This window comes from Amaranthus tricolor, chromosome 17, assembly GCF_026212465.1.
Source record: "Amaranthus tricolor cultivar Red isolate AtriRed21 chromosome 17, ASM2621246v1, whole genome shotgun sequence".
Lineage (NCBI taxonomy): Eukaryota > Viridiplantae > Streptophyta > Magnoliopsida > Caryophyllales > Amaranthaceae > Amaranthus > Amaranthus tricolor.
This window is the reverse complement of record NC_080063.1, coordinates 5473306-5485219: the sequence shown is the minus strand read 5'-3', so window position 1 is coordinate 5485219 and position 11914 is coordinate 5473306. Positions and strand designations below refer to the sequence as shown.

General features: G+C 33.2%; 1 protein-coding gene across 3 annotated transcripts; it reads left to right on the top strand.

Annotated features, from left to right (window-relative positions):
• Positions 1-256: 256 nt before the first annotated feature.
• Positions 257-11283, top strand: LOC130804754 (phosphoinositide phosphatase SAC8). 3 transcript variants are annotated; one of them, XM_057669319.1, is made up of 21 exons: positions 564-701; positions 1326-1456; positions 1555-1629; positions 1924-2051; positions 2146-2237; positions 2376-2433; positions 4136-4192; positions 4305-4338; positions 4496-4576; positions 4657-4763; positions 7078-7164; positions 7243-7320; positions 8806-8870; positions 9253-9351; positions 9456-9555; positions 9702-9810; positions 9924-9996; positions 10079-10172; positions 10266-10352; positions 10892-10958; positions 11056-11283. In XM_057669319.1, exons 4-21 carry the CDS (start codon positions 1926-1928, stop codon positions 11181-11183), a joined length of 1542 nt encoding a protein of 513 aa, XP_057525302.1. In that variant the 5' UTR covers positions 564-701; positions 1326-1456; positions 1555-1629; positions 1924-1925; the 3' UTR covers positions 11184-11283. The 3 variants fall into 3 exon arrangements, with proteins under 3 accessions (XP_057525303.1, XP_057525300.1, XP_057525302.1); XM_057669317.1 differs by lacking the exon at positions 1326-1456 and having other exon boundaries at positions 261-701; XM_057669320.1 differs by lacking the exons at positions 1326-1456; positions 9924-9996; positions 10079-10172; ... (1 more) ...; positions 10892-10958; positions 11056-11283 and having other exon boundaries at positions 257-701; positions 9456-9593.
• Positions 11284-11914: the final 631 nt, after the last annotated feature.

Below are 11914 nucleotides of genomic sequence, written 5' to 3'. Positions count from 1 at the left end.
TCAAATTGATTAATAAATGTTGTTATAGCATTTTACCTATAATTGTCTAAAATTGACTCAATTAACTGAACTTAAGTACGAACTTACCTGAAATAATTCGTATTGTAAAATTAACATAATCGTAAAATCGCTAATATTATTAACAGTTGCACATATAAAAGTAAACCGTTATGATTGTTGGTGCTTCTCTGTGTAGAAGTAGAACCTTTTGACATTGTAAGTTGGTTTCTTGAAAAAAAAAAGACAATTACTTTGTATTTCTGTAAACTGTAAGTTGTAACAGACAATTCCGTGACAGATAAAATTGTGTCTTCGTAAAGCTGTGCAACCTGAATTGAAAATCTTCTGACTTATCCATTTTTCACATCCATTAAATCGCCATTAACTTTCTTATTCGGCATCATCATTTCTCAATTGTTATTCTCGTAGTTTCTACTTTATAGGGTTTCCACCTTCTAAATCAGAGAAAACTTGTTCATTATCTTCAATCCCTGAGATTTAAATCGAAGAAACAGAAATGGTGATTGAAGAAGAATTTTCTTCTTCTCTTTCGACTCCTCCTTTGTCGGCCACTAATTTTCGTCTTTTTGATGAAATGGAGCTACTTGAGTTCAAGGATAAGTTTGTGATTAGAGCTGTTACTTCTCCTGATCATGGATTCTCCGCAAATTTCTTTAATGGCGATATTCAGCCACTTCACAGTTAAGATCATTTCTCTTCTATTTTTCATTACTGGAAATTATAATCTTAATTTTGTCTGTTACGTTTCCCATTTTTTCAATTTTTGGAAACTGTATCGTCAATCACAAGTTCTATGCTTTTTTTCTCAAATTCCTAAAATGGTAGAAGATTGTGCTACAAATTTGAAATCAGTTGTACTTCGTGCTAAGGGTAGAAACTTATTAATGGGGTGCTGCTCCATATAAGTTGGTCTCCGTTTGTGATTTGAATTTTTATAAGGATAATCACGAAGGAGCTACATTCATTTCCATTACCATATGCCTGGCGCATTTTAGGCATTTTATTTGTAATGTTTGTGTTTAACCATACTCTTGTACATTTAATAGCTACACTTCCCCCAAAAAAGCTCTCACAAAGGGTGAATTGTAGCCAACAGAGTTAGTATGTAAACATGGTAAGAACTAATGCGGTTTTCTTGACTTTTAGGCGCCTTACTTAAATGTAAAAAAAAGGCCATCATATACAAAAGAAAAATATGCATTTCAGTCATAAGAACATGTGATAAGTGTGGGTTACATCAATCAAATAAGAAAGTTTATTGACAATAAAAGGGACATTTTCTGTGTTTTGGGCTCTTTTGCTAGGTAGGTCCTTGGTGATCGCACTTTTACCCACTCCTCCAAACCGGAGCTAGTAAGCATATGATTGTATTTAATTCAAAGACCCTATTATGATGGCTGCACCATTTTCCTAGTACAGTATACTACGTAAGAAGGTCCTGTTGTGGAAATCCAAATATATATTCTGTTATTCTAGGCGGATGAAATTGTTTGTGTGCTGAGTGGCAATTGATTTTGCTTCCCATTTTTGCAGGTGATGATGTTGTGGAAAACCCTGTCAAGACTTCTAAAATATGCGGTGTAGTTGGGACCATTCGTTTAGTTGCTGGTATGTAGATCTGTTTCTTCCACTTTGTATATGCTGTTGTATCAATTTGACAGTGAGAGAAATGTAGTATACCTGTGTTTGTCTTTTTAGCATTTTACTAATTATTGTGTGGGAACAATGATGGTGTGAGTCTTCACTAGAAAGAATAAGTGAAAATGAGGCAGTAATAAGAAAACAATTGATAACATCCATGGGACATTTGGTTGCATGAACTTGTTTCCAGATAAATCATAGGAACTTTTGTAAATTTATGTACATTTGTTGTCTGATTCTTGTTCACATTTTTCTCTGCAGGTATGTATATACTTGTAATAACATCCTCTAAGGAAGTGGGCAAATATTACGGTTTCCCTATTTTCCGAGTTGAATCTATGAAATACTTGCCTTGTAATAAGGCTGTAAAGGAATTAGGTACTCAGGAAGTAAGGTCTTGCTTTCTTGTTACTTTCCTTTTTTTTCTTCTTCCCATGGTTCATGTGCATTTTCTTGATTGAAAACTCGATTTGTGTCGTGCAGAAAAAAGATGAGGCATACTTTAGAAATTTATTGAGAGTTGTGGAATCTACTCCAGGATTATATTATTCCTACGAAACTGATATAACTGTGAAGTATGCTGCCTTTTTGTATTCTCCAATCTCCATAATCTTTATCTTGATTATTATAGAACACACTGTCATGTTACGAGCAACATAAATGATTAGACTTCAACAATACTCATGTTTTAGCTGACCATTTTACAATACTAGTTTACAGAGAAGGTTGAAGTTGGCAGAAGGGTGGATGACCAAACCAATTTGGAAGCAGGTAACTCACTTTTGTATATCTATAACTTTTATCTACAGTAAGTTGTAGGATTAATGAATAACTGAGTATGAATGTTGGTGATTATATTTTGAATGGAGATGTTGTTTGTGGCCCTAAGGGTTATAACAAGCAACTAAATGGGGAGCGACTTAGCATGTATAACATCAATTGACGTGTGTCTTTTGTCATAAATTCCTAAGCTCGCAATCCAATACCATTTTGACTAACAAATTTAATGCTTATAGCTTTATATAAGCACATAGTCCATAAGACGACTTGCCTGCATTTATAACTCATGTTATAAATGGCTCCTAAAATAAGATATCTCCACTGTTGAAATCATTTTCATTGGGTTTCTAGAATGTGGGTTAACAGTATTTTTGTTTATGTATCTTGGTTCTAAGAGTTCTATTTTCCTTTTGTCATCCCTTTTCAAAATTGTTTTATCTTTCGTACATCCAAAGAATTTGGTGAGAGATGTGTCAATGAACTAGCCATAAGTGGGAGTGGTAGATAGGCCTGACATTGTAGTGTAGTTACGGGGTGGTTTGAGAAAAAACTGGAGAATAGTGAAAAGGGAACTTTAGCATATTTTATAAACAAAAAAAAAGAAAAGTAAAAAGAGATGAATCAAGAGGTTTTTTCAGTAAAGCTTTCAGCTTTTGGAAGTGGGTGAAGTCAAGGAACACTTGACACTTGACAGTTGCTCTTTGTTTCCATAATCCTTTCAGATCATAGTAACCATAGTATCATTGTCACTTGCATAGTTATGGCTAGTTCTTCAGTTCATAAATCCATTTATACATCTTCTGCTCTGTTGTGTCTCTTTTTGATGTCAATTTGACTTGGAAGTGCAAAAAATTGTAACATCTCACTTCTTTGTACTTATTTAATTTGTTATTTCTATTATTCTCTCTTTCTCGTGTAAGGAGTTCATGGCTTGTGATTTAGGATAAGTGAAAAATGTTAATGTATGCTTAGACTAGAAGAGCTCAAATTTCTCAGCCATGAAGCCTTATGCTCTTAGTTTTCCATCTCCTGTTTTGCAATCATCCACACTTGTCATATATCCTCCCATTTCTCTTCTTGTGTAATCTAATTTTTTTGGGACAAGCAAAATGACAGCATTATGGGTGTTTCATAGACATCTTCTTATACTCTCTGTCATCAAATTCTTTTACTTCCACTTTTAGAAATAATCATTTGTACCCCCTTCTTCCAAAATTACTTGATACATATTCCTTTTTATGTTTTTTCAATTTAATAAATGTGTTTCTTTTTTATAGTGAGTTTACCTTATCTACTTCAAATCATTTACTCTATAGATTTAGTTGAACGTTTACTTCCTTACCGCAGCCTGCCTCATTAGTCTACTATTCAACCCTACCGTTTCAATCTTCAATCCTAACTTTTCAACACCCGACTCTACACTACAAGAAAAGGATCCAAAATTCTTATGCTTCAATTAATTTGGTATGCAGGGAGTAGTTGTTAGCATCGTGCTGTAAAATTTACTTTATTATTGAGGGGTCTTTTCTGGGAAAAAGAGTTAGTTAACTACTCATGGTTCCAAACTACTCCCATAGAAGGTTGAGGAGCCATTACCTTATTTAGCTTCTACACTCTGTTTCTTTGAAAATTTTGTGTTTATAAGAAACTGATACAGCTTTCTGTCTCATGTCTGATCTGTTATCTATTCTAGGCTGATCCCCGATTTGTATGGAACAGAGCTCTTCTGGATGAGCTTATTGAGTGTAAGGTAACTGTTTATGATTCTTCATATTGAATTACTTGATCTCTCGTATTATGGTTTTTGGTGCAAGTCTTACACCAGCAGCTAATATTTCAACTTCTTTCACTTTGTGTTACAGCTTGATGGATTCATTATGCCTCTGGTGCAAGGAAATATCCTTTCATCGCTCTTTTTAATTGTCATGTAAGAATTTAGATTTTTCAATCCTCACCTTGCAGTACGGGAGCATTTCCCTACCTATATGTTCAAATGGTAAACCAACATACTCCTTTAATAAAACTGTCATGATTTTCTTAACAAAAGATTCAAGCTTCCAAACTGCAGAGTTAACATTAAAAAATGTTCCTGTTACCATAACATTGATATCAAGACGATGCACGCGGCGGCTAGGTATTAGAAGTTCTGAAATACCCTGTTACTCTAGCTTTAAGGCTATATATCTATTCAATATTTACGTTATATTACTGAAGGTACCAGAATGTGGAGAAGGGGAGCTAACTTGGAGGGAGATGCAGCTAATTTCATTGAAACAGAGCAGTTGCTGGAATCAAAGGATTTCAGGTCATCCTTTTTGCAGGTATTAATGTCTAATCAATATCTTGCTTATTTTTTTAAACAAATCTGCTCAATTTTCTGTTTTGCTTTGCAACTCCAGACTCCCCCTGTTTTGATAGATTAACTTATGTTTCTTGAATATGAAATTTATATGCTGTAGTAAGCAATAAGCTCATTAATAATTCAATTCTCTTTTGAGAAGAAGAGTTTTATATTATCAGTGTTTGTTTCTTTTTATGTTCTGCATTGAACTTGCATACACTGTAATGATTCTGCTTCGTAGTTGGCCTGTTGTTTATTGATGAGTCACATGCATGGTTGGTTTGAAGTTTGAATTCATACTTCCCTTACATACGTGTGAATGGATCCAAGCTATCAAACCATTCTTCCTCAACATCACTATCCGCAAAAACCTCAACCCAATCAACTTCACATTGTGGGTTCACCCACGCATCTATAGTATAGATGGGTTCACCCTTTGAATCAAGATTTCTTCCCCATTGCAAATCCATTTCAACAGACAAATCTTCATAAATAAGAAGAATCATCGAAATGATTCCCATCTTCTTTCAAAGCAAAAATATAGGTTTTTCCTTCACAATCTCTCGTAAATCATCACCATTTTTGAGGGTTTCATCTTCTATTGATAATAGATTTAAGTTTGAAGAAGCTTCAAGATTAAAGAACCCTGATTGAGAAACGTGAAAAACCAAGCCATGTTGGAGATGAAAGAGAGATGAAAGTGTTAGAGGGAGGTTTATTGATTTTCAAAATGGAGAAGATTGTTGAATGGGGTTCATTTTGGATTTAGGGTTCTTGAAGGAGTACCCAGAAAGTTAGAGGGAAGCGATGGGATGATGAGATGACAGGTGTAGGGTTTCTTAAAACGGGAGGGAAAGTTTAGGTAGGTGGGATGATTTATTAGGTTAATGTGTTTAGTTTAGGATAATTAACTTGGGTTTAACAAGGGTGTATTTGTAAATAAGGTGAAAGTAGTAAAGGTAATTTGGTAATATTAACATACCCAAAATAGAAATGGGACATTTAGAGTGACTTAACCATATAAGGAAATGAGACACTTATGCTAAACAGGAGGGAGTATGGGATTTTTGATGGTATATTATATCTCATGTACTCTATGTAGTATGTATATATAAGATCTTTAGGATTGGTCTTAGCTCCGTCTAGCATCGGAGCCAATCGCTCAAACAAGTTAATCATTTGAGTACCACCAGTGTCGAATATTTACACTTCTCGTCTAAGTGAAATGGATTAATTGTTATTGATCATTGAGAAGTTATGAATTTTGTCTTCCTTCTTGTGGTATTGTTTTTAACCAGTGTAACATGATTAGCTAGCTAATTCCCTTTTTGAATGCGCGATTCGCTCAAATTTGCCCAAGAATAACCCAAAATTGACCATAATTCACTTCGATTTGCAACTCGCAAGGAGATTGGCGAATCATGTGACACTATTTTTAACTTAATATTGAAAAGTCTATTTGTTTGATTTTAATCAATGTCTTGCTTAGTGGATTCACAATTCTTATTGTTGGATTCACATAAAATTTTCTTTCCCAATAATGAATTACTGCTACTCTTTATGAGAATGGAGGCTTATTAACTTTTTTCGTTCATGTGGAACATTCCATTCACTGGATGTGAAGAATGTACAAAGATTTGGCAGTTCCAAGCTTGAATTCGTTTGTTGTATGATAACAAAATTTTGTTTATTTTTCTGGTATCTTCAATTTGTGTGATTCTTGATCATTACGTCATACCAAAGGGATGAGTGCCGTTTTAAATGGTAGACCATATTGTTTTGGCAATGTCATGCAATTACACATTCGGGTAGTTTGTATGCATTGATGACAATCACTTAGGTTTGTTCTTGTTAACTGAATTTTGTTGAAGTGAACTGAATTTAACTGACCTTTTCAGTTCAAAACTGAAGTAAAGTAAATTTTAATTATTGAAAATTTGAGAGAACAAGTACTAGTAACTGTTGAACCACACTTACAAATTACAAGTACTGAACCGCACTTATTACTTTTGAACTGAATTTAGCTGAACTTATAAGTAGTTTTGTTTTACCAGAGCTTATGCCTAGCAGTCGTTCAAACTTTTTATTCTTTCAATGTCTATAAGGTGTGGTTATTTTAAATTGTTCTGGACTGTTTAGTTAGTATTTTATAGTCAAGATTCTTGTTTCAATAAGATTGAAGCCTAAAGAAGGCTGAATAGTTGTGTTATGATACCTATATTATGCATTGTATATCTTTATCTATTGATAATGATACTCCTTATAATTTTTTTCTTCAAATATTGAATTTTCAGGTCCGAGGTTCAATCCCACTTCTTTGGGAGCAAATTGTGGATTTGAGCTACAAACCACGATTGAATATTATCAATCATCAAGATACGGTATAGCTCCTACTTGTAGCGTTTATATTGAGTTTGCTTGGGTAATTAGTTTTAGTAACTTCCTTTCTTTCTTTTCAGTCAAATATAGTGGAGCACCATTTCCTTGATTTATCACAAAGATATGGGGAGATATTGGCACTAGACTTAACTGATGAAGTAAGAATAAGATTGTCTTCTACTTGTTGGTACTATTACCAATATAAAAATATATTGGTTTTTGATTCTCGTTCATTTTTTTGTTTCATTTATGAGCAACATGCATTGGATTGTGCAATGCGATATTGCTCCAATTAAGGTACTTGTGTTAGTCATGGGCATTGGCGGCTCCACATGGTTGTAGGGATTTCGGGTGCAACCCCAAAAAGGATAAAAAAAAAAAATAATGAAAAGATTTTATTAGACCTGGACCCAAAATTAACTTGAAATTCGATTGAAATTCGGTTAGATTATAACTTAAAAACATTGGCCCGTAACCCATAAAAAATCAAACCCGGGAAATAGAAAAAACTTGATCAAACTCAACCGCTTTGACATGCTTTTCATTTTTTTTATTTTTCTATTCTATGTAATCATTTTGAAACTCTTTAGTTTTTGTATTTTGAGTTGATATTTTTTTGTTGACGCCTTGTATATTGGTCCTTTTATTTAAGAAAATATTTTATAAAAATCAAAAATATATTATTATGAGAATGTTTAGTGATAAAAATATATTTTTTATGAAATTTTTCTAGAAGAAGATTTGTTTTAGATGTTAAATTAGATGCAGTTGTAAGTCGATTTCAACATCTGAAAACTTGTCAAGAGGAATTAAAATAATTTTTTTCATGCTTTTATATTGGCTTTTTTAATATTTGAGCTTTTTTTTTAATAATGTAAGTAATATTTCCAGTTTTCTGCTACCCCTGTTCCAAATTTCTAAATTCGCCACCGGTCACGGGTACATGATCAAGTGTACAGTTCAACCCTTTTTCTCCATGATTTGGGCTCAAAATTAGGTGTCAAAGATCTTAGAAATTCAAATAGATACTTTACGTGAAATAATGAGTTTGAGTTACATAAGTTTAGTGGTCTATGAAAGAATGAAATACAATTGAAGGACTAGAGTAACTAACTTATACTTGGAGGCCCAATTCATTGTATTATCAATTACATTACACTGATGTAAATGTTTTAGGTATGAAATGTGGACACATAGGTTTGATAGACAGAGAAAATAAGTTTCTTGAAAGGATTTATTTTTTGCTTGCATTTTTTGTGTTTTGATCCTCATAACCAATTCTAATAATTCTGTTTCTATTTTAATTACAAGGTCCTAGTACCTTGAGCTGAAATTTTCTGCTTTTTTGGTATCGAGAGGATCCCATTGTAGCTCAAAATCTTTTGAAATTTGTTTTTCTAATATACTTAAGGTACGAACAAGTCAAACAAAATTTTATGCCGATAGTTAATGTTCTATACACTCAATAAAATATCGAAAGCAAACTAAGTTTTAGTTCTTAAAATGATGTTGAATAATTGTAACTGAGTAGCTACTAGCTATACCTCTTGAAATTTAAAGGCCAATCTTTTTTTTTTAACATACATTTGTTTTTTTTAGTGATTTGAATTTGACAGTTTTTTGTCCTTTTGTTACTTTTCTAGCATGGTGATGAAGGGAAACTTAGTAGTGCATATGCTGCTGAAATGGAAAAGCTGCCAAACGTTAGGTGACTTTCTCTGCTGCGCATTTTAAGTTATAACTGATTCAGATGGTCTACATGTAATGAAAAGGCCTGGTGATAGATTTAAATTGAATTGAAGATGTAGTACACAGTTTTCTGTCAAAACTTGTATAAAATCTGGAATTTTGATCTGCAAATGGCTCTTGGAGTTTCAGGTTGATTTGTTAAGTAATTAAGTTACTAGTAAATGCGTCTTGGTGTTCCTCCTGCAACAAAACAAGAGTCGAACATATTTCTCAATTTTCCTTCAATTGCGACTTTTTCACTCATGTTTTGACCTTATTTTACAGATTACCACTTTGATTAATAAGATGGTTTCTCTTCACCTCATGTTTCTAACTATGTAGTGTACATGGTGGACTAGCAGATATGTCGCCTTCCGCTTCCACAGCATATGTGGTAACTCAAATTTTGATAAACTGCACCTTCTCTACGATGATATATCAGAAGATTTTGGAAACCAGGGGTAATTATAGGTTTAATTTGTCTGTAGCATTCTTATGGATCATGTTCCTCTTCCTCTTCCACTGCTCAATTTTTATTCTCATCATTTATTTTCTTTATGAGCAGGTATTTCCTTGTTGATTCAAACGGAAAAGTGCTGGAAGAACAAAGGGGAGTCATTAGATCTAACTGCATAGATTGCCTTGATCGAACAAATGTTACCCAGGTTTAAAGGACCGTTGTCAGTTTATTTAATGTGCACTGGTGCTTATTGACGACTTACTGAATTGATTTATCTATGTTGAAACAGTTGGACTCTAGCATTTTATATATTCTTTCTGACATATACCATGTGTTCTTTCTAAAATGTAGAGCTATCTTGCTCGAACATCATTAGATATACAGTTAAGGAGAATTGGCATATTTTCTCTTGAAGATACCATTTCTACCTGTTCTGATGAGTACAACAAGTTTAAAATCTGTGAGTTCTCTGTAATTGTATTTTAGCTAATTTTATTTTAGCCCAACAATGTTTAATGGAAGCCTTTGTAAATGTTCTAATGCCATGGTCGCTATATCTGCTGGTGCTGTTAGTGTGGGTTGAACAAGGAGATGAGTTAAGCATAGAATATACGGGTACCCATGCCCTCAAGAGAGACCTCGTAAGGTATAAAATATCATCTTTAAAAGTCTGACATTTTGTAGTAGGAATCTAAATATCTACCTTGTAACGTGAGATGGATTTGCAGATATGGAAAGCAGACTCTTGGGGGACTTATTACAGATGGAATGAGCGCACTTTCAAGATATTATCTGAATAATTTTCAGGATGGTGTCAGACAGGCAAGCGACCATGGCATTCTTTACGATGTTGATTTCTTTTGTTATTTTGGGAATAAAGAATATTTTTCTAAGATTAGTCTTGTCTTTTATCAGGATGCAATTGATCTCATCAGTGGTCGTTACTCTGTTGGCAGAAATAATCCTTCACCGTTTCAACTTAATGCCTTCGAATCCCTTTCAGTGAGTTATTGAGTAAACCTTACTTTTGGCATTATCTTATGAACTTTGCTTCTGGGATAATTTATACTCCCTCTGTTCTTTTTTGTTCTCGTTTATTTTTTGCACAATTTTCAAAGTAAATTTTGTCTTTATTTCTCTAAATACGTATCATAAAAAATTATAAAAAAGTATACATTAAGACAAATCTAACGAGATCTCACATAGATATATTTTATCATCTATACATGTCTTAAATATTTTAATTAAATTTCTCTCTCCAAAGTAGAATATTCTAAACGGGAAGAACATTAGGAAACGGAGGGAGTAGTTTGTTTTAAAAAGAAAGCATCTTAATTTCAACCTAAAAAAGGAAAAAAGCATAATTCTCAAAGTATGACTCCAACTTCAAGAAAATCGTAGTGGAGAAAGCTTGCTTATGTATTCCGATCATCTTCTGATCGTATACAAATTCTCAGGTTTCTGATCGTTTCCTATAGCTGTATGTGATGTATAATGTAGTAGTCCTTTCTACTAATCTAAACGACTTCATGTCATTGCAGTATCTTCCGGTGGCTTCAGCCTTGTTGATCGGAGGCCTGACATTTACATCATTTTCGCTTAACCAAGGTTCGGAAGCCAAATCCAACCTTGCTTTCACTATATGCTTATATATAACCCATCAAAAACACCTCGATTAATCATTGTTCTCTTTTTGTTACTTTAGTGGGTCGGAATGCACACCAGTTTGTGTCGTCTGTTCTCTGGGCTGGTGTAACCGCTGGAGTTATGGCGCTGGTGAAAGCCAATGGAAGACAATTTTGTAGTAGGCCTCGTCTTTGTGGCCTAATATGAAACCTTCAAACAAATTGCCATATTAAAGGCTTACACTATTGTATAATATTACACTTATTGTAATATATTATTAGATCATTATACAAGTATACTACCAGTATACTACAGAACTCGAAACGTCTTACTTATGGAGCCTTTTAAAGGTCTTTGAATTTCTCAAAAACATTTTATTAAAAAATTAAGATTACCTGGTATTTATATTGTAATTCTGTAAGTAATTATGTCATAGATGTTGAATAAATGTTGTAATAACTGAGTTTGATAAAACTTGGAATCCAAATACCTGGACTCGTATATTCGTTTCTGATTCATATTCAATTATTTGATTAAGCTACTTTATAGAACAATTTCAAGATAAATACTCCTAAGGCTCGTAAAGTATTGCTACAATATTTTAGACAGAAAGAAAATTAGCATCATAAACAGGATTTTGGGTCATATATACGTACGCAGTTTTTAACCTTATTTTGTTTTTTACGTTTAGTTAGTGATAATAAAAAGATAACGTTTAAATTGATTTTCGGTAACAAATATTATTGAAAAATTATCCTGAATTATCCTATCTATTACATATTTGTCAAGAATAATCTCTACTATTGATTATTTCTAAATAAGTCAAATTTTGTATATTTTTTTGCTGACACTACTTTGCACATTTTAACCGACTATTTTTGATACTATCCAACAAAGAGGAGTAGGGGGCCAATGAAGAAGCATAAGAAGGAAGAAAA